Genomic DNA, 21,510 nt, shown 5'->3' on the forward strand with positions numbered 1-21,510 from the left:
AGGAAGGAAGGAAGGAAGGAAGGAAGGAAGGAAGGAAGGAAGGAAGGAAGGAGCGGAAGGAAGGAAGGAAGGAAGGAAGGAAGGAAGGAAGGAAGGAAGGAAGGAAGGAAGGAAGGAAGGAAGGAAGTGGCGGAAGGAAGGAAGTGGCGGAAGGAAGGAAGGAAGTGGCGGAAGGAAGGAAGTGGCGGAAGGAAGGAAGTGGCGGAAGGAAGGAAGTGGCGGAAGGAAGGAAGGAAGGAAGGAAGGAAGGAAGGAAGGAAGGAAGGAAGGAAGGAAGGAAGGAAGGAAGGAAGGAAGGAAGGAAGGAAGGAAGGAAGGAAGGAAGGAAGTGGCGGAAGGAAGGAAGGAAGTGGCGGAAGGAAGGAAGGAAGTGGCGGAAGTGGCGGAAGGAAGGAAGTGGCGGAAGGAAGTGGCGGAAGGAAGTGGCGGAAGGAAGTGGCGGAAGGAAGGAAGTGGCGGAAGGAAGGAAGGAAGGAAGGAAGGAAGGAAGGAAGGAAGGAAGGAAGGAAGGAAGGAAGGAAGGAAGGAAGGAAGGAAGGAAGGAAGTGGCGGAAGGAAGGAAGGAAGTGGCGGAAGGAAGGAAGGAAGTGGCGGAAGGAAGTGGCGGAAGGAAGGAAGGAAGTGGCGGAAGGAAGGAAGGAAGTGGCGGAAGGAAGGAAGGAAGTGGCGGAAGGAAGGAAGGAAGGAAGTGGCGGAAGGAAGGAAGGAAGGAAGTGGCGGAAGGAAGGAAGGAAGTGGCGGAAGGAAGGAAGGAAGTGGCGGAAGGAAGGAAGTGGCGGAAGGAAGGAAGTGGCGGAAGGAAGTGGCGGAAGGAAGTGGCGGAAGGAAGTGGCGGAAGGAAGTGGCGGAAGGAAGTGGCGGAAGGAAGGAAGTGGCGGAAGGAAGGAAGTGGCGGAAGGAAGGAAGTGGCGGAAGGAAGGAAGTGGCGGAAGGAAGGAAGTGGCGGAAGGAAGGAAGTGGCGGAAGGAAGGAAGGAAGGAAGGAAGGAAGGAAGGGAGGGAGGGAGGGAGGGAGGGAGGGAGGGAGGGAGGGAGGGAGGGAGGGAGGGAGGGAGGAAATTTATTTTTGTGCCACAGGGAGGGAGGGAGGGAGGGAGGAAATTTATTTTTGTGCCACAGGGAAAGAGAAAGAGATTTCTCTAATCCACTCCTGGCAGGACGGTGTTGGCAGTAGGTCTGTCCTGCTGGGCTGGGAGATGGAGCAGGAGAGAGGGGGAAACGGGCACTGACTTCTTCCTCACCTGCCTGGGGCTGCCAGGGCATCTTCATCTTCCTCATGGTCTCCTCCTCCATCAGGTCAAACTTTGGGAACTGAAATTCCTTTTCTGGGGAAAAAACAGAGTGTGAGTGTGTTGGCTTGGGTGTTCCTCCTGCCCAATTCCATCTCCAGAAGTCACCAGGTGTCTGGTGTCCATAAAAACCTCCAGACCACCAAGGCTGAGCCACCCTCATAAAAACCCAAATCACCAGGATTCACCAAACAACCATTCACCCAGGAGTTCCCCCGCTCTGGTCTCTCCACTTTGGGGTTCAGGGGTCCCTCCTGCCTGGCCTTCTGCAGCTCCAGTGTGTATTGGCGTCCCCTCTCTCTGGGCTGCAGGGGCTCCTGGCAATCCCAGAGGTTCCCTTCCCTGGGCTCCCAGGTGGGTGTCAGAGGGGCTCCAGGGGTACCAGCTGTGCGGGGTCCCCGTTTCAGGGCCCCGGGGTACCTGTGGGTCTCTCTTGTCCGTGGTCCCAACATCTCCAGGCTGCAGAGGGTCCCCCCTATCCGGGCTCCACGTTCCAGGCTCCCGGGGTCCCCCTTATCGGGATGTCCGACCCCGCAGACTGCAGAGGCTCCCCCAGCTCCGCCACCCAGGCACCGTGGATTCTGCCGCAAGGCTGAATATTCAGTTCATGGAATCTTTGTTATCTCTGCTTACATGTGCAAAACCAGCTGCTGCTGAGACAATCCTAGCTCCGACTGAAGGCTTCCCACCCAAAATGCTGCATTCAGTTCTGACACACCATTAAGAAATCCAAGAGCAAAACTGAACACTGATTACAGAATCTTTCAAAATCCCATCCCAGAACATTTTGTCATAAAATCACAAATATTAACAGGTGCGGAGAAAGTCAGCAACATTACAAAACAAGGTTCCAACACTGGGACTAGAAGAGTTCAGGCAATGCATTTGATTGGAATGAGCCCTCTCTTTCTGACATGTGAGCAATGCCATCGAATTTCCCAAACCAGGGAAATGGGGAGCCCTGGCAGCAGCAGCTTCACACACAGCAATGACACAGAACAGGGCAGGACAAGAGGCTGGAAAAATGATAACTTCTACTTGCAATTAAGAACTCTTGTTTCAAGTTCTACTATAGACACTCTTAATATAGAGTCAAAAAGATTAAAAAATACTAGTAATAACTGGAATATTAAGAGCAAAAGTAGCCAAAATAGCAATAATAAGAATGAATAATGGTAATAAAATCCTATCACACTTATACTAGGTTTGCATGGCCAGGTTTTGGTAAGAGATGGCTCTAGGAGCACCTTCTGTGAGAGGATGATGGAAGCAGCTGCTTCTCCATGTCCCACAAAGGCAATTCCAGCCAGCTCCAGGACAGACCAGCCGCTGGCCAAGGCTGGGCCTGTTAGAAATGGTGGTAACACCTTTGGATAAGAGATTTATGAAAATAAGTTATCATGTAGTTGTAGCTGTGACCAGGGTGAGAACATGTGAGAGAGGAACAACTCTGCACACCCCAGGGCAGGGCAGGACAAGGGGCAGGAGCTGCTCCAGGGGCTGGAGCTGATTGCCCTGAGATTCCCTGGGGCAGCCCCTGGGAGGCAGCTGGGCCCCTGCAGCCCATGGAGGGCACAGAGAGCAGAGATGCACCTGTGTCCAGGTTTAGAGCAAATTTGGGGAAGAATCCCCCAAAGGAGCTCCGGTGGGAAAAGCAGATCAAATCGGCCCCTCCCCCCCAACTGGTCCGGGAGGAAAAAATACCTCCTTGGAGAAAGGTGGAAAAAAACTGTTTATTAAACAATAAGACCAAAACAGTATCAAAACAATGAGACCCCTTGCCACTCTAAAAGAGATGACAAACTGAGAAAACCCCGGGTTCAAGCAGCAGCTCACTCAGTCTCTGATCGGTCCCTCTGGTGCTGGAATTGTCGCAGGCCAGGCCAGGCCCGGTGGGCCACACCTGCAGCTGCCGGTGCTCTCCTGGGTGTTCAGTCCAGAGCAGTTTCAAGAGGTCCAAAGAAAAAAGGGAAAAAAAAGTCCAGGGAACTTTTGCCTCAGCTAGCTAACACTAACTAAAAAGCAAAAGAAGAGCTCTGTCCTGCTGTCTGTCCGTCCGCAGACAACACAGTCAGGAGCAGGAATGTGGAGGAGTGAGTGCAGTGTCTGAAAACAAACTGCGCGCTTCTTCTCTCCCCCCCTTCACTCTCTGTAACACTCTTAAAGGTACAAAACTTATTATTATTCAACATGAACAGAATGAGACGACTGGAGATAAAAGCATCATATAGTCAGCCCAGGACAACCTGCAGCACCTGGAGGAGCCCGTGCTGGAGCAGGGGGTGCCTGAGCAGGGACTGTGACCCCATGACAAACCTGTGCTGGAGCAAGGACCAGGCAGGGGCCTGCAAACCCATGGAGAGAGGAGCCCATGATGGAGCAGGGTCCTTCCATGTGAGCCCATGGGAGAGTGAGGCATGCTGCAGCAGTTTGTGAAGAGCTGCTGTCCCTGAGATGAACTCACCTTGGAGAAGTTCATGGAGAAGTGTCTCCAGGAGGGACCCCATGGTGCAGCAGGGGAACGACTCCTCTCCTTGAGCAGCAGGAGAAACAACAGGAATGAATTGAGCAGAACCCCCATGCCTGTCTGCCTGCACCCACTGGGGGAGGAGGCAGAGCTGGGAGGGAGGGAGGGATGGGCAGAAGGTGTTTTTAAAGCTTTATTTTACTTCTCACTATCCTGCTCTGATTGATAGCAATAAATTCAATTAATGTCTCTAATTTTGAACTGTTTTGCCCACGATAGCATTTGCTGAGTGATCTGTCCCAGTCCTTAACTCAACCCATAAAGATTTCATTCTATTTTCTCTCTCCTCTCCATCTCTGGAGGGGAGTGAGAGAGCAGCTTTGGTGGGTGCCTGACATCCATCTCCGCTCCTTGTGATGTCACAGGCCCATGAGTGTCCCAAGTGTGGGAAGAGCTTCTGCCAGAGCTCAGCCTTGACCCAACACCAATGGAGGCACCACTAAGGGCAGCCCTGTGAGTGCCCTGAGTGCGGAAAGAGCTCCATGCACTGCTCCAGCTCCATCCCCCATGGGACAGTCCACACTGGATGATCCCCAGTGACCCGAGGTGGGCAGAGCCCCAGTGATCCTTGGTGCTGGTGATCCATTTTGGGAAGACATCTGCCTGGGGGGCTCCAATTCTTCCTGGCTCCTGTACCCTTGATTGTCTTTTAATTTCTCTTTGTCCTTTCAAAAAAACTAAAAACTGGGTAAAAATAAAGATGTTGAACCAAGGCAAGGACGGGGACATGGGGAAATCTTGCAGGGGATGTGGGGGATGCTGGGTTTGAGGGAGCTGAGGGTTCCTGGGAGGGACTTGGGGGTTGCTCAGGCCTTTGGGCACCCCAGGCCAAGCAGCTCCAGCTGCACTGGGAGACCCCGGTGGAGGTTCTGGGGCAGCTGACCAAGGAGCCCCTGGCCCAGGACTGTCCCCATGTCCCCCCGTCTCAGTTCCCGGTGTCCCCTGTGCAGGATCCCTCTCTCCCTCCCGTTCCCATGTCACCCTGCTCTGGGACACGTTGTGCTCCCATCCCAGCGTGAATCCCACTCCCGGTCTCAATTTCTGTTTCTGTCCCACATTCCCTGTCCTGTTCCTACTCCTGGTCCCAATGCTCCTCTAAGATTTCCATTCCTGTATTCCCTGTCCCGTTCCCATATTCCCATTCCTGGTCCCATTCCAGGTCCCTCTCCCATATTCCTGGTCCTAGTCCTGGTCCCTGTCCCCATTCATGTTCTTGTCCCCAGTCCCGTATTTCCTGTCCCTGTATCCATGCCCGATCCCAGTATTGGTCCCAGTCCCGTACTCCCGGTCCCATTCCTAAGGGCCGCCTCTCCCATCGGGCTCTGAGAGCTGCACAACTCGGGCTGGCTGTGCCACACGAACCGTTCAGCCCTGCTGCTGTCCTTGGCCAGCTGCAGAGAGCACAAGGCTTTGGGCATTTCTCAGAGGCCCCCAGGTGGCCGGAGCAACCCCTCCTGCCAGCAGCCGCTGTGCCTCAGAGCCCTCCCTCACACTGGGGCCATGCAGGGGCCATGGGCCTGGAGGAGGCTCCTGTTCTTGAGACAGGAGCGAGGCTGCAGCTCCCGCCTTTGGGCCCTGGGCCGCAGCAGCGCAGGGGAGGCCCAGCTGCAGAGCTCACAGCCCCTGCTGGGATTCACTGGGACTGCTGGGATTCACTGGGACACTTTGGAGCACCAATCCCCAGCCCATATTCTCTCTGCGGTTGCTGTTTCCATGTTCCCCGTCCCGTTCCCATATTCTTCCCCTTGGTCCTTGTCTCCGTTTGTAGACTCTGTCCCCATCTCTGCTCCCATTCCTGGTCCCTATCCCCTTCCCCAGTCCTGCTCCCTGTCCCCATTCCCGCTCCCTGTTCGCATTTCCAGTCCCATTCACGCTCCCTGTTCCCATTTCCATTCCCGGTCCCCATTCCCGCTCCCTGTCCCCATTCCCGCTCCCTGTCCCCATTCCCGCTCCCTGTCCCCTCTCACCGCACGCCGCCACCATCGCTCCGGCCCCTCCCGGCCCTCACATAACCGAGCAAACCCCGCGCTGCTCCCGCCCACCAATCCCAGCGCGCGATCCCTCCTATATTTGCATAACCACGCCTTCCATCGTGGTCCCGCCCAGCGCCGGCTGCGGCCGCCTCCGGGCGCTGTTTGCTCCCAGTTCCCTCCCAGTGCTCCCAGTAAGAGCGGGACTGGCAGGGAAAGCGCTCCCAGTTCCTTCCCGCTGCTCTCAGTATCGCTCCCGGTGTTCCCAGGATCGCTCCCAGTGCCGCGCCTGGGGCGGTTGTTTCGGAACCCGCCCAGGGCAGAGCGCGGCTGCTTCTGGGTGTCGGCACTGCCCGGGCCGGGCTGGGACGGAGGAGGAGCGGGAGGAAGAGGAGGGAGACCGGAACAAGAGAAGGAAGATGAGCATCCCCCACACCACGGGACTCCCCCGCCCGCACGCTCCCGCCGCAGCTCCCGCGGCTCCTGCTGCATCGCCCCCTCGGAACCCGCAGGTGAGCGGGGAGGGGGAGCCCCAAATCCATCGGCGGGGGCGGGGGGGGCGCTCCGGGAGGATTTTTTTGTGGGACAGGGGATGTTTGGGTCTTGCAGGACCCCAAAGCTGGGCCGGAAATGCCTCTGCAGGGATCTTGGGGGGGGTCCCACTTTGCGATCGCCCCGGACCGGCAGGGAGAAGGGGATGTCGGGTTTGGGGATCCCCGGGAGAGCCGGGGGGAACGTGGGAGCCCCTGTTATGTTTGCCCAATTATCCCATCGTCAAAAAACCCAAACAATATTAGAGGTAGGAGCAATTTTAATTGAATAGTTTAGAAAATATATAAAATTGGATACACTTGAAATATTGACAATATAATTTGATTAAAAGAAGGGATAATTTGGTTCCAATAATAGCGCATAAGTAAAAGATAACCGCAGGGTACAAAGTGCAGGGTTCTGCACCCTTGCCACTTCACGTACAAACTTGCCAAGTGAAGATTCCCCCCTTATATGCCATGTGTCAATGCCATCTCTTCCCATTTTCGATTCATCACGCTTCTACCTCCGCCCTCATCACCTTTACCGTGCATGCTCCACCACTCGTTTTGGTGGTTGCACAAGTCTTTGGGGGTCATTTTTGATGAAGACCTCTCCTCTTCTTCGATGTCCTTCAACTCACCCCTGGGTTATACATGTGCCCCAAGCCATACGATGTAAGCCAAAAGTAACATATTATTACATTTAAGTATCAAAGCAATAAATCTCTTATAGCTGGCTTTTTCCTGAGACCCAACCAGATTTTCCCTTCTTTCTGTTAATTTTTAGTAACTGTTATCTCTTGCTTTTTCCTGTCCTTGAACATCTGCAGGGAAGGGGGGGATGTGGAACCCCTTCTCTCCCTTTCTTTCTTGGCATTACAACTTTTAACTGTTTTATTATTATTTCGAAATATTAATCACTGTATCAATATTGATTACTGTTTCAATTTTGTCAGCACGAATCACACCTATTTACCACAGCCTGGAGCAGGGAGAGCGCAGAGGGGCGATCCCGGAACCGGGGGACAAACCGGCTGCCTGGAGGGGTGCGGGAGGCTGGGGATGAGCGGGCTCCGGGCTCCCCGAGGCTGAAAGGGGCGCTGACTTCTCCAGCTGCATTTGGGCAGCGGGACCATCAAACCCCACACACTCAACCTTGTTTTCCCCCTGTTATAAATGATCAACGAGAAAGCCAAATTTATAAATGGGAAAGATTTTATTTTTGCGACCAGAAATACGGTCCTCTAAAAGCCACAGTCAAAGAGAGCGTCAAGCCCGGGGTCGGCTCTCGGTGAACCTGGACCCGACCTCTATCGCATCGGATCTCCCTCTGTTTACAAATGCCGTCTCCGATGGGGCTGTTTTTTACAGTTTTTTCTGCCCGAGTCAGAGGTGTCCCGATTTCTTGTCACCCCGCATAAGTATGAAGTTTCTTTTTACTGTGCAGGGCTGACAATTCCTATTTCTTGGGCAGTGGCGGGTGCTGATCATGTCAGGAGAACTCATGTATTCAGATGTATTTTTTTGACTGTTACGCTGGCAGTTTATATACAGACACGAACAGGACGGGGCTACTGGAAACAGTGTCTTGAGCTTTTATTTTTCCAGCATCAATCTCATTACATTGTTATGACAATGGAGAGGAAAGATGCTACAGCTTGCTGGTCCAGCAGGCAGAAAGCCAAAGAAACTTAGTGTTACAACATACCATAAAACAGTCTCAATCTCAGTCTCAGCCAATCACATAGAACAAAAGCATATTGACAGTAGTTCTATCCAGTAATCTGAAGCACACCTAATTCTGGTTAAAACAATAGCGGCCTATTCTCCATAACAATGGTTCGTTTATAAGAGACAAAGCACAGAGCTCTATTCATAATTAACCTTCTAAAATATACACTAAATAAACTTGTTGCAACTTAGAAGGCCCATCTACACAGCTCTTATTGTTCTATTTCCCATGTCTTCCCTACAGCTTAGAAAACTTTTCTGCTGCCTTAGCACTGTTCACAAATCTGCTGTCTGAGGCCTGTATTTAACCACCTTCCTAAAACCTTCTGATTTTTATGGATTCCCACATTTGACAACTTTGGTTATCTTTATTGATGATACTTATCAAGTATTGATGGTCCTGGGGTGTTCCCGGGTGGTTCCAGGGGAAGCTCATCTCTGCACCAGCCACGTTCTTTTATTTGATAACGAGGCATTCTTTTCCTGCTGCCACCAGGAGTTTCACAACTTCAGTGAGGTAATCTGTCTCTAGGTTGTCCATGGTCAGAGGCTTCTGTGATGTTTAATTTATTTTACAATTTTATAATTTATTTTATAATTTATTTTATACATTTTCCCCCTACACATGAATTACTTTACATTACATATTACACCTCCACACCAGGATTTCCTATTCCCAAACCTTGGCCCGATGCAGGAGGAGGAGGAGGCCACGAGGAAGATGTCCTGGGAGCCCCAGGCAGGTGAGGAGGAAGTCAGTGCCCCTTTCCCCCTCTCTCCTGCTCCATTTCCCAGCCCAGCACGGCCCCCGGCTGCAGGACAACCCTGTGGCCAAAGCTGTCCTGCTGGGGTTGCACTTGGGGGATCTCCTTGCCCTTCCCTGTGGCACGGAGGCAAATCCCATCCTCTCCTTGTCCTTCCTCCCCCAGAGAAGGAGCTGAGCATGGAGACCAGGGAGGACAAATCCCCACAACAGTGCCTCATGGAAGAGGCTGTTTTGAGCGGCTCCACAGCACAGGAATCCAATGGGGAGGAAAAGCCCCAGAGATCCCTCACGAGGAGGGGCTGCAAACGCAGATCATGGGGATCTGAGGAGGAAAGACCCACCCTGGGCTGGGGAGGCGGCCGGAGCTTGGAGCTGGGGGTCCATGAGCAGCTCCAGGATGAGGAGAATCCCCACAAGTGTTCAGAATGTGGGAAGAGCTTCAAGTTCAGATCCAAGCTGATCCGCCACATGAGAATCCACGTTGGGGAAGGGCCCTACATATGTGGGGAGTGTGGGAAGAGCTTCAGGATCAACTCTGAACTGACCATCCACCAGAGAAACCACACCGGGAAACAGCCCTACGAGTGTGATAAATGCAGGAAGAGGTTTCAGACGAGTTCCTGTCTCGTCAGGCATCAGCGGAGTCACACAGATGAGAGGCCCTTTTGCTGCCCCCATTGTGCAAAAAGCTTCAAGGACAAGTTTGTCCTCGTCACCCACCTGCGCATTCACAGTGGGGAGAGGCCCTATGAGTGTCCTGAGTGTGGAAAGAGCTTCGCCCAGCACTCCACCCTGACTGCCCACCTGAGGACCCACACGGGGGAACGGCCCTACGAGTGTGCAGAGTGTGGGAAGGGCTTCAGGACGAACTCTGAACTGACCATCCACCAGAGAAGCCACACCGGGGAACGTCCCTATGAGTGTGAGGAGTGTGGGCAGAGCTTCCACAAGAGCTGCCACCTGACCCGGCACATGCGAATCCACACAGGGCTGGAACGGCCATACAAGTGTGGGGAGTGTAAGTGTGGGCAGTGTGGGAAGAGCTTGAGGTCGAGGTCTGAACTGATTGTCCACCAGCGGAGCCACACCGGGGAGAGGCCCTTTGAGTGTGGGGAGTGCGGGAAGAGCTTCATGTCAAAGTCCCACCTGGTTGGCCACCAGAGGATCCACACTGGGGAGAGGCCCTTCGAGTGCGATAAATGCAAGAAGACATTTCCAATCAGCTCCAGTCTCATTCTGCACCAGCAGCTTCACACAGATGAGAGGCCCTTCCGCTGCCCTGACTGTGGGAAGGGCTTCACCCGCAACTGCAATCTCATCACCCACCGGCGCATCCACACCGGGGAGAGGCCCTACAAGTGTTCTGAGTGTGGGAAGACCTTCTCCGGGAGGTCTGCCTTGACCAGACACCAACAGAGCCACCACTAAGGGCAGCCTTGTGAGTGCCCCAAGTGCAGGAAGAGCTTCGTGCCCGTGACACCCTTTGTCTTCTGATTTTGGGTCCTTTCCCCCCACTTTGATATGTTTCCCTCTGTTTTGGATCCTTTCCCCCTCTTTTGCGTCCCTTCTCCCTATTTTGTGTCTTTTCCTCCCTATTTTGGATCCTTTCTCTGTCCTTTGGGTCCTTTCGCTTTTTTGGGTCACTTCCCCCCTATTTAGGGTCTGTTCCCCCCTATTTTGGATCCTTTCCCTATTTTCCATCCTTCCTCCCAATTATGGGCATCCTCCCCTTTGACTTTGGCAAATTTTTGGGTGCATCCCGCCCTCCAACCCTCTCCCTACCGCTTAACCCCTCACCCGCTTCCCCTCAGGTGTGTCCTCAGTTGTGTCCCCAGCCACCCCTCCACACCACATGGACTCAGTGCTCACCATCCTGGATGCCCTTGAGTCCCCAGTCCAGGACTGTGGATCTCCTTTTCCAGGAGTTCCAGAGCTGGCCTGGCTTCCAGGGGACACCAGTGGCACTGGGGCTCAGGGTGGGTGGCCTGGTGGGGTTGCTGGGACGGGGTTTGGGGTCATCTTGGCACTGACCGAGGGTCTTGTGCACTCTGCAGTGAGGAGTGGCCCTGGCTGGAGAGTATGGGATGGATGGGGGCAGGAGAGGTTGGACCCTGGTCCAGATGGACACCAGAGCCATGGATCCCACTCTGGATGGACCCTGGTCCAGATGGACACCAGAGCCATGGATCCCAGCTGGACACTGGTCTGAACAGCCCCTGGCCCTGCAGCCCCCCAGGCTGGCCATACCCTGGCCCACACTACTGTCCCACACCACTGTCCCACCAGCCCATCCCAGTAGCCCCCAACCCAAAATCTCCCAAAATAAACCCAATTCCAGAACATCAGCTCCACATGGCCCCTGCAGAGCAAGGGGAAACTGAGGCATGGGCTGGGGGATGACTTTGTGGTGATCGGAGGGGATTTGGGACCCACCCTGGAGACCCCAGAATGAGCACCCACCCCTCAAATTGTCACCACAGCATCCAAGTCCCCCCAGCCGTCACATCAGGGGGACTCGAGGAGCCACTGTTAACCTGCAGTCCCTTTGAGAGGTGACCCACAGTGTCCCCTCGGTGTCACTGGTGTGTCCCCAATAGGAGCAGTGGCATCACTTCCTGGGGCACAGGTAAAGGGGGAGGAGGAGGAGGTGAGGGTGGGGGAGTGCAGGGTCGCACAGCATCCTCAGGGAGGTGGAAGTGGTGAGGGAGACCCCGAAATGTGGTCAACCCCCCTCCTGTAGGATGTGGGTCACCCCTCTCTCTTTGGGGCACTGGTGGCAAACTGGCGGGTGGTGGTGACAAAAAGAGCAAGTGCCACTTCTGGGATGTACCAGAAAGGGAGTCCTGTGGTGCCACCAATACCCTCCCTGCAGAGGGGATGACAAAGGGAGAATCAGAGGGGTCTCCAGGGTGTGGGGGAGGGAGGGGAAGTGCGACGGGGGCACAAAAGAAACAACTCCGGTCCCACACGGGGGTGGCAGTGATAGTGGAGCCCTGGAAAAAGTTAAAGATAGAATCTAAAATGTTAAGCTTTGTGTTTTTCCAGATCAACTGCACCTGCATAAGCAGTATGATAAATGATATAATTGTTAGATGTGATGATTGTTTAGTAATTAAATATAATTTTTATATAACCATAAGAAGAATCATGAGAAACTATGTTGGAAATTTAAAGGGGGGCTATGCTTAGCTGAAATCTATGTATACAATAGAACAATATAAGTTTAATAATTAACATGAAAGTTATATAACGATAGAGTATAAAAACATGATCATCTCGGATGTATGGTCAGAATCAGATTTGGGTAATACCCTGATTCCCAGAGCTCTTAAATAAAAAGCACCACATATAATCGCTCTGTGATTATGTGGTTTTGAACGCTAACAGCAGGGTGCCTGTCCCCCTGTCAGCCTGTCACCGTGTCACCCTGTCCCTGGCATGAGTGGGGACTGCGAGAGGCTGGCACAGGTCCCCACTGGGTGGGGACCCCCTAGACGGGCAGGAGAACCCAAAAAATTGTGACCCTTGGATTGGGCACCCCAAAAATTGGGACACCTGGATGGTTAGATTTGGAACCCCAAATACTGGGGACCCCCACGGCGGGGATGCCCACCCCACCATGCCCAAATCCAGCCCCTGGAGTCCCCCAAGTGACTACCCCCATCCCTACCCTCCACCCCACAACCCCAAATCCAGCCCCAAAATTACTCCAGCCCCCCTGGCTTCCCCCCGAGCCCCCCGCCCGACTGAAGACCTACAAGTGGTGCACTGGGACTGCTGCCACCCCCAGAGGGGACTCCGAAAGGGGTGGGGGGTCCTGGGGAGCCAGCGCTGGGCACAGCTGCAGGGCTGGCCCTGTGCATGGCCTGTCACTGTCACACTGCCACACCCACCGGCATTGCCACCCCATGGCACTGTCATGGTCATGGTGGCACCTCCATGGCCATGTGCCCCTTAGTGTCACCACACCCATAGTGGCACATCCATGGCGTCCTGTCCCTTGGTGTCACCATACCCATGGTGGCATGTCCATAACCACGTGTGCCCTGGTGTCACCACACCCATGGTGGCACCTCCATGGCCATGTGCCCCTTAGTGTCACCCCACCCATGGTCGCACCTCCATGGCTTCCTGTCCCCTCGTGTCATGACACCCATGGTGGCATCTCCATAGCCACCTGTACTCTTGTGTCACCACACCCTTTGTGGCAACTCCATTGCCACCTGTGCCCCATCCTGGCACCCCTGGTGGCATGACCAGGCCACCTATCCCCCATCACTGCCACTCCCCCCATGGGTGACAGGGGCACGGGAGGCATCCACACCCTGTTCTGTCCCCTCCCATGGCTGGGGAAGTCACCTGAGGTTCCCCTTACAAGCAGCCAGGAAGGAAGGGCATGGAATTGTCACAGTGTTACATCCCAACACAGGGAAGACCATCGATAGGATGGGTGGAGGGGAATGCATCACAGGGGAGGAGCCCAATGATGTAGAAGCAGGAACAGGAAAAGGAGAAGGAGGGTCCTGGGCACCATTTTGCAGAGGTAAGGCGAAATTTGGCGCCACTTGGCCTAAGATGGTGGGTCTCCTCACAAGTCCAACACCATCCTGGCTAATAAAACTGGGCAGGGGAAGTGGGTAAGATGGCATGGGAAGGAGGGTTAGGTTAGGGCTCAGGATGGCATGGCCAGCACCATCCTGAGGGAAGGACAGGAGAGGTTGAGAGATGGCAGAAAGCTGTGGCATTCCCACGCCTCTTGGCAGGTTCCATCATTCGACGTTTCCTTAGGGGATGAGGGAGCAGGGATGTGAGGGGAGGAACACAGCAAATGGGGAGACAGCTGGAGATCCAAACGTGTAACTTCTCCAGACTTCCCCCTGATTTTTTAACTGAATCATAAATAAAACAAAAAAGAAGATAAAAGTTCCCAACCTTAAAATTTTCCTCCATTTGTACAACAGTTATCTTTACCCCAACATTATCCCAAATTCAAGTGATAAAACTGATTCCCTCATAACATTCACAAAATATTTGCAAAGAAAATGAACAAAAGCTTTTAAATTCCCCTTTGAAAAACTAATTCCCCAAGCAACAAGGGTTAATTTAACTTGGGATATAAATCTCCCGCTGCAGAATGGTGAATCTTGTGCCCATTCTGCAGTCTTCCCACCCACAAGATTTAAAATGAGAAAACAAAATAAAAGGGTGACTGTCACAGACACATTTTATGAAAAATCCTTTCCTTAGGATTTTTCCTCCTGAGAAGCTGAAAGGCCTCAGAAACAAAATGTAAACAATGATTATCTGCTGCTGTGGAATGCTACAGGTGGATCTGTGATTGGCCTCATGTGGTTGTTTCTAATTAATGGCCAATCGCAGTCAGCTGGCTCGGGCTCTCTGTCCGAGACACAAGCTCTTGTTATCATTCCTTTTCTATTCTTAGCTAGCCTTCTGATGAAAGCCTTTCTTCTATTTAGTATAGTTTTAATTAGTATATATCATAAAATAATAAATCAAGCCTTCTGAAACATGGAGTCAGATTCTCATCTCTTCCCTCTTCCTCGGACCCCTGTGAACACCGTCACAGGTGACCCCGACCATAACATACTCAAACAATGGTGGGTCAGCAAAGGATCTTGTGGTGGTCTGCCACGGAGAGCATCCTGTAGTCCATAATTCTGGGAGGGTTGCTGCTCTCTCCCTTCAGTGCGCCCCAATAAAACTCAGAGCTTGCTTTGGGGTAGTGGCTGACCTGAAGGTGACATAAGGTACAGTGACAGTGGAGACGTTCTTCAGGGGTATGAGATGAAGGTCCCTGTTCGGGCGCCACTTCTTGGAGTCCATGGTGGTGGTGGATGCAACATTCCCCAAGACCATCCTGCACCAGCGGGCAGGAGCCATGAGGGCACCAGCACACACCCAGAAACACAAACACACACAGACAGAGCAGCTCGGCAGTGAAGACACGGGAGGGTCCAGGCACGGTGTAAGAGCCGAAATGAGGGATGCAGGACTCCAGGTGGCTCTCCAAAATGCAGTTTATTCCATCCAAGAGGTTACAGCAGTCCAGGGTCGTGGGCAACAGAGCCTGTGCCTACAGCTGTCAGCTCCAGCTGCAGGCAGGGCTGGAGACCCTTTGGTTTTGGTTACAATGCATTATATACTTTTCTTTGCTTAGATCTTAATAGAGTAGAACCAATCTATGCCTTAAATATTATCTATAGCCTATCATAACTACTATAATTACCATATTCATATTACTATTCTCCAATCACTAAAAGTTAATACATTACAGTTTAAGCTAGAAGTTGTTTTTCAGTTTTCTTGTATTGGAAAATTCTGAGACCTTTTTTCTACTTGCAACATTTGCTAACTTGTTTGTCTGTGCTATCTTTCTGCTTGGTAAAATCATCTTCTTGTTTGAGGTGGGTTTATCCTTTGCTCTAAGTCATAAAAACCCCTTCCAACCAACACACCCTTTGCCTCCTTGGTTATCCAGTAAGACTGGCTCACAATTCTTTTCTTCTATATCAAAACTTACTTCCAACTCTATTCCTTCATCAGACTTCACATTTAAAAATCTTTCTGCTAAGCATACGTATCTGTGAGACTTTCTTGTCAAACTTTCATCCTTCCCAACACACAGAGTTCCAACAAGGGTTTATTAGGGTCCAACTCTGAAGGAGTCCAGGCACCAAAGGCACCAAAGACTAAGACAAACGAGGGTCCAGGATATAAATAGAAGGAAAGAGGGGGTGGAGAAGCGCATCAGGGATCCAGTGGTCTGAGGGCTCAGGGGTGATACACAGGGAAGGGACCAATAGGAAATGCCAGGGTGGATGGGCAGGGTTGCACAAACCAATGGGAAGACAGGGAAGGGAGAACTCCCTAGAACATGAACATATAAAGGTAAAAGGGGAAGGGAAGGCTAATGGGCCAATGGGGAGGACAGAACTGGGACAAACTAGCATAGTGCTGCAGAGCACCATGGGGGAAGTTTCTTTCCTCATCCTGAGCTGTGAGGATTGCCCAGAGCCCAAGGTGCATCTCTCCAGGGGATCACTGTTGCCCTCTCCCCAGTAGGCTCTAGGGCCTCCACACCCCTAGAGCGTGCAGCGCATGACAATCCCTTCCCTGGCCCGGCTGCTGATGCTGGGCTGCTGCCCCCAAGACACGGTGGCACTTTAGACTGCCAGGGAATGGCTGATTCATGTTCAACTTGACCTTGGCTAGGACTCTCAGGTCCCTCCGTGCAGCTGCTCTCCAGTCTCTCCTTCCCCAGTCCATACACCAAGCCAGGGGTGCCCATCCCAGGGACAGAATCTGACCCTTCCCTTGCTAAACCTCACACCATTGGTGATTGCCCGTCTCTATTTGGGAGGTCTCTGCAGAGCCTCTCTGCCCTCCAGACAGTTGAGAGCTCCTCCCAGTTTAGTGTCATCAGCAAATTTACTGATTATCCCTTCAAGGTCACAGCCCCACCACCTGAAGAGGCATCAGAATGCCCCTAACCCTAAACCTCAATGTTTGGCTGTTTTGGGTGATCCTCGCTACGACCACCACTGAGTGGGTCATCCAACAACCCAAACAAAACATTTGGGTTACTCTTGCTAAGTTCCTTCAACAGGACAGTTCTTGCATGGCCATGGGCAGTGTGGAGGATCCTCTGTCCAAGTGCCTGGTGGGAATTACTACCGGAGCAGATGAGGGCCTGCTCACAGGTAGGGGACTCATCTCGGGGGACACCTGGGACAGGTGGATGAGGACACTACCACATGCACCAGAGAAATCCCGAGAATTGGACCTGTTGGGGTCCTCCCTAACTTCACAATGTGTCCATTTTGATTAGAGAAGATTGGCTGGAAGCTCTTACAGCTATCTAAACAGAGTGATGTCGCAGACATCTTTTTCACTAAAAATCCTTTCTTTAGGATTTTCCCTTCTGGGAAGCTGAGGCCCCAGAAAAAGAATGTAAACAATGATTATCTGCTGCTGTGGAATGCAACAGGTGGATTTTTGATTAGGCCATCTTGAATGTTTATAATTAATGGCCAATCAAGGACTGAGCTATCTTGGACAGAGTCCAAGAGAGCTGGCTTTGTTATTATTCTATTCTATTCTATTCTATTCTATTCTATTCTATTCTATTCTATTCTATTCTATTCTATTCTATTCTATTCTTAGCTTAGCTAGCTTCTGAGGAAACTTTTCCCTTCTATTTCTTTTCAGTATAGTTGTAATGTAACATATATGTCATAAAATAATAAATCAAGCCTTCTGAAGATGGAGTCAACATTCTTGTCTCTTGCCTCATCCTGAAAACCCCTGTGACCACAGTCACAGAGTGACACCTATCAACAAGGTTTATGAGAGAAATTGGTGCAACTATGCTGCCAAAACACCATCTTGGTCCTCATTCCAACCTGTGGTGCTTCCCCGAGGAGAGTTCCTTATCTGCAGAGATCAAGCTTGGCATGGCCATTCCTTCTTGCCTCCTAGGAGGGCCATGCTCCCTTGGCCGGCTTGCTTCCCTCACCCCAAATTTCACCGTAATTAAAGATCGGAGGAAACAGAATCAATTGGCATGTCAAAAGAGCGAATATACAGAATTCAATAAAATTGTGATTCAAAAATTTATGACGGGGAGAAATCCAGGAGGGTTGTAGCTTCAGTATTATTACCTTGGGTAGCTGCAGCTAAGGCCCTCGGTGATATTTCTCACCTGGGGTGCAGGCTTAGCAAGCAGGCCAGCATGACATCTGCTGCTTTGAGCAATCTGCTAAAAGACAAAGAGATCACCAGGCATGCAGCCCTTCAAAATGGGGCAGCCATTGACTTCCTCCTGAGTTGTCAAAGCTAGCCCATGGCCATGGATGAGAGGACTTTGAGGAACTTTGTTGTTTTAATTTAACAGCCCACAGCCAGTCCATCCAATCTAACATCAGGAAGCTTGAAGATTTAGTGAAGGAGATCAAAACTGAGAAAAAGACTGCAGACTGGATGGACAACCTTCACATTCTGCTGTTTAAATTAATTGTCTGAGTACATTTCACAGATTTTTCTGGTTTGGAAATAGTTTGGTGACATTTTGTGAGCATTTCCTTTCTTGTGCATTTCAGTTCTCTGCTTTAGGAAATGTTTCATGTGCAGGTGCTCTTGATTTGGCTGGATGTGCGGGGTGCAACTCCATCAAACTCACGCACCAATTATAGGAAATACTTGTGTTTCTATACTCTATTTTATATAGATATTCACTGATTTTCCTAGAATAAACATACATATGATAATCGTTTCCCCAAAATCATTAACATATTTTCTCTTCCCTTTCCGCACACATTCTTCAGTCCTCGGGGTCTCTTTGGTGGTCCCTGGCAGTTGGCAACCCCAAAGTCACACCTGAACTGGTAAAAGTTGGACAGCTGGGCTGGTTGCTTTCCACTTTTTTTTCCAGAAAAAGCCTTGTGCGGTTCCACAGGCCAATGGATTTTTAAAAATAGGCATTGCATTAGCCTGATGCCTTTTTGGGGGCTACCTATAAGTAGAATAAAGGAAATAAAAAGTGGTTGTATTTTGAAATGCTTTCAGGTACATCTTGGGCAGATGAAGCCCCCCTAGGGACTACACCCAAAAATGGACAGAAACTTTTCCTGGAAACAAAGGAAAACCAGGAAAAACCCAATCAACAGCCACTGGTCAAGAAATCTCAGGGGGAGTCATGTGGGGGCTAGAATTTGGGGGGATCCCAGTGGGGCTGGGGGTTCCTACAGCATCTCCTCAAACCCCTAGGCCTGGAAGCTTTGGTGTCCTCAGCCCCCACCTCCATCCTGGGGCTCTGAGGAGATCAGGGTGTTCTCATCTCCCATCTCTGTGCTTGGGGTGATCTCAGGATGTTCTCCAGGCTGGGAACGGCCAAAGCAGCCTCAGGATTCTGGGCTTGGACTCTACAGGAAGTTTTGTGTCTCTGCTTTGGTGCCGTGTCTGAGATTTCGGGTCCTTGGCACGTGGGATTTTCCAGAGTCGGTGATGGGAAAAGCTGAGTTTAGGTGGGAAAAGCTGGGTTTAGGTGGGAAGAGCCAGGTTTAGGTGGGAAAAGCCAGGTTTAGGTGAAAAGAGCCGGGTTTAGCTGGGAAGAGCTGAGTTTAGGGGGGAAGAGTCGAGTTTAGGTGGGAAGAGAAGGGTTTAGGTGGGAAGAGCCAGGTTTAGGTGGGAAAAGCCAGGTTTAGGTGAAAAGAGCCGGGTTTAATTGGGAAGAGCCGAGTTTAGGTGGGAAGAGCTGAGTTTAGGTGGGAAGAGAAGGGTTTAGGTGGGAAGAGCTGGGTTTAGGTGGGAAAAGCCAGGTTTAGGTGGGAAAGGTCGAGTTTAGGTGGGAAGAGTCTGGTTTAAGTGGGAAGAGCTGGATTTAGGGGGAAGAGCCGGATTCAGGTGGGAAGAGCCAGATTTAGGTGGGAAAAGCCAGGTTTAGGTGGGAAGAGCTGGGTTTAGGTGAGAAAAGTTTGGTTTAGGTGGGAAGAGCTGGGTTTAGGTGAGAAAAGTTTGGTTTAGGTGGGAAAAGTCAGGTTTAGGTCAGAAGAGCCAGGTTTATGTGGGAAAAGCCAGGTTTAGGTGGGAAGAGCCAGGTTTAGGTGGGAAGAGCCGGATTTAGGTGTTGCCTTGGAACAGTGGGTGAAACACTGGGAGTTCTGGTGCTGTCTGGGGTTCTGTTGCTTCCCCAAAAATTCCCCTTTGCTCTGCCCTCGAAGAATCTGCAAGAGCCGGAGTCAGTTTGGGGTGAGCCCAAGAATGAAGAGAGATTGAAAAGATGATGAGGAACCAGGGGGTGAACTGGGAGCACTGGGAGTGAACTGGGAGTGAGCTGGGAGCACTGGGAGTGAGCGGGGAGCACTGGGAGTGAGCGGGGAGCACTGGGAGTGAGTTGGGAGCACTGGGAGCACTGGGAGTGAACTGGGAGCACTGAGGTCAGGCTGGGAGTGACACGGGGATGGCACTGGGAGCAGTGGGGCAGACAAGGGGTGAGACTGGGATGGCGCTGCAGGGAGCAACACTGAGTCCAGAAGTGGATGGAGAGTCAGCTGGGAGCACTGGTTGGAACTGGGAGCACTCAGGGAAACCAGGGGGTCCTATTGGGAACTCTGAACTGGGAGCATGGAGATGAGGTGCTGGGAGCACTGGGAGGGGTCACTGGGAGCAGTGGACACCCCATCTCCCCATCTCGTGTCCCAGTTGCTCGAGTCCAGCTCCTCCCTGGCTGGGCAGGTGGGGAGGGGCCGGGGGGTTGTGAGAGTCTGTCCGAATTTTCCCTCATCTGCCTCATGATCGTCATTGGGGGTTACTGAAGAGACGACCCCCCTGTCTAGAATCTCTGGCTTTGTAGGAGAAAGGCCCTGAGAGCTGAAAGCTCAGTGTTAAGAAATTGTTCACAGGTGTTGTTTGCTGTATGCTACACTGAGCTCACAGGGCACCGTGTCCTTTTGCACAATAGCTCTGGAATCCTCCCCACCTCTCGGCCTGGCTGGATTTCTCCTAAGCTTTAGGGTGGTCCCCCCTCCAAAGGAAGACCCCTCTCACCCGTTCATAACCACCGTGACAGACAAGGAGAGATGTAAGAAGCCTCTTCATCAAGAGTCCAAGACATGAAATCCCTATGTGAGAAGGCCCCCTCTCACCTTCTTCCAGAGACTGGGACTGAAACCCCCCCAAACTCAGGGGAGGTGTGCAGTGGGGGGAGGAAAGCTGCCCAAAGCAAGATGGATGTTGCAGGTACAGGCAATGGACCATGAAAACAATGGCTCTTGCCTGCTGCCTAGCTTGGACTTTGTGTACACCCCTTTCAGATGCTATTCTTCCCCCCTGAAGACCTTTGTTTCAGTTGAGAAATTTATTCCCTCTTCCCCCAACGAAAAAGAGTATAATCGGGGTCCAGATGAACTGTGCCTCCGAGATCTCCCAGGACGTGGCCTGGCGGACTCCATCGGCTGGACCCCAAAGGACAACGCAGTACCACGTTTGGTAGCTATAACCCATTCTTCTTCCTTCCTCTTTTCCCTCATTTTCTCCTTTTCTTCCCCGGTTCCCTCCCCAACGCATTCCTGCTGTGATTATTTCAATAAAGTTGCACTTGCTTGATTGTTACTGCAAATCCCCTGTGCCATGTCGGTTTTTTGCACCCCAAGATCACCCCCACAAACCATCACGAAGCCCGTTCATGAGGACGGATCGTGACAGGGGTCCCCACATTTTTCTGGGTGCCCCTAGCAGGGACGGTCTGATGGACAGCTGGGAGAGAACAGGTAGTGGGGGTGATACAGGTACGGGAAAGAATGAAAACAATTATTATCTCTCTTTCTTTAACCATTGTTTATAGTTATGGTTCTCTAGAGCGTGCTATTCATAGTCACCAATAATGTGAGATGTTTTCAATTTGACACCAATCAGATGCCAGCTTAGTGAGACTATAAAGCGAGACTATAAAGACTATAAATCTCACAACTTCTTGCTAATAAAGGAATTATTCTTTTGCTTTCTGATTCACCTGAAGAATGGAGTCTTTCTTTCCATCCCTGACTCAACAGTGTCATGCTGGGAAAGGAGACCCCAGGAATGAGGGACCCTGGGAATGAGAGACCCCGGTGTGAAAAATGCATGTATTTTATGATTGGCTTTTTGCAAATATTAAAATGAATAGTATATATGTTGTG

General features: G+C 51.6%; 1 protein-coding gene across 1 annotated transcript; it reads left to right on the top strand.

The window, feature by feature from the left end:
- The first annotated feature begins 6,000 nt into the window (after positions 1-6,000).
- Positions 6,001-10,754, top strand: LOC132087249 (zinc finger protein 501-like). The gene is made up of 3 exons (XM_059493248.1): positions 6,001-6,297; positions 8,714-8,792; positions 8,979-10,754. The coding sequence occupies exons 1-3, from the start codon at positions 6,205-6,207 to the stop codon at positions 10,241-10,243; spliced, it is 1,437 nt and encodes a 478-aa protein (XP_059349231.1). The 5' UTR covers positions 6,001-6,204; the 3' UTR covers positions 10,244-10,754.
- Positions 10,755-21,510: the final 10,756 nt, after the last annotated feature.

The sequence above is a fragment of the Ammospiza nelsoni genome, unplaced genomic scaffold (genome assembly GCF_027579445.1).
Source record: "Ammospiza nelsoni isolate bAmmNel1 unplaced genomic scaffold, bAmmNel1.pri scaffold_55, whole genome shotgun sequence".
NCBI classification, from domain to species: domain Eukaryota; kingdom Metazoa; phylum Chordata; class Aves; order Passeriformes; family Passerellidae; genus Ammospiza; species Ammospiza nelsoni.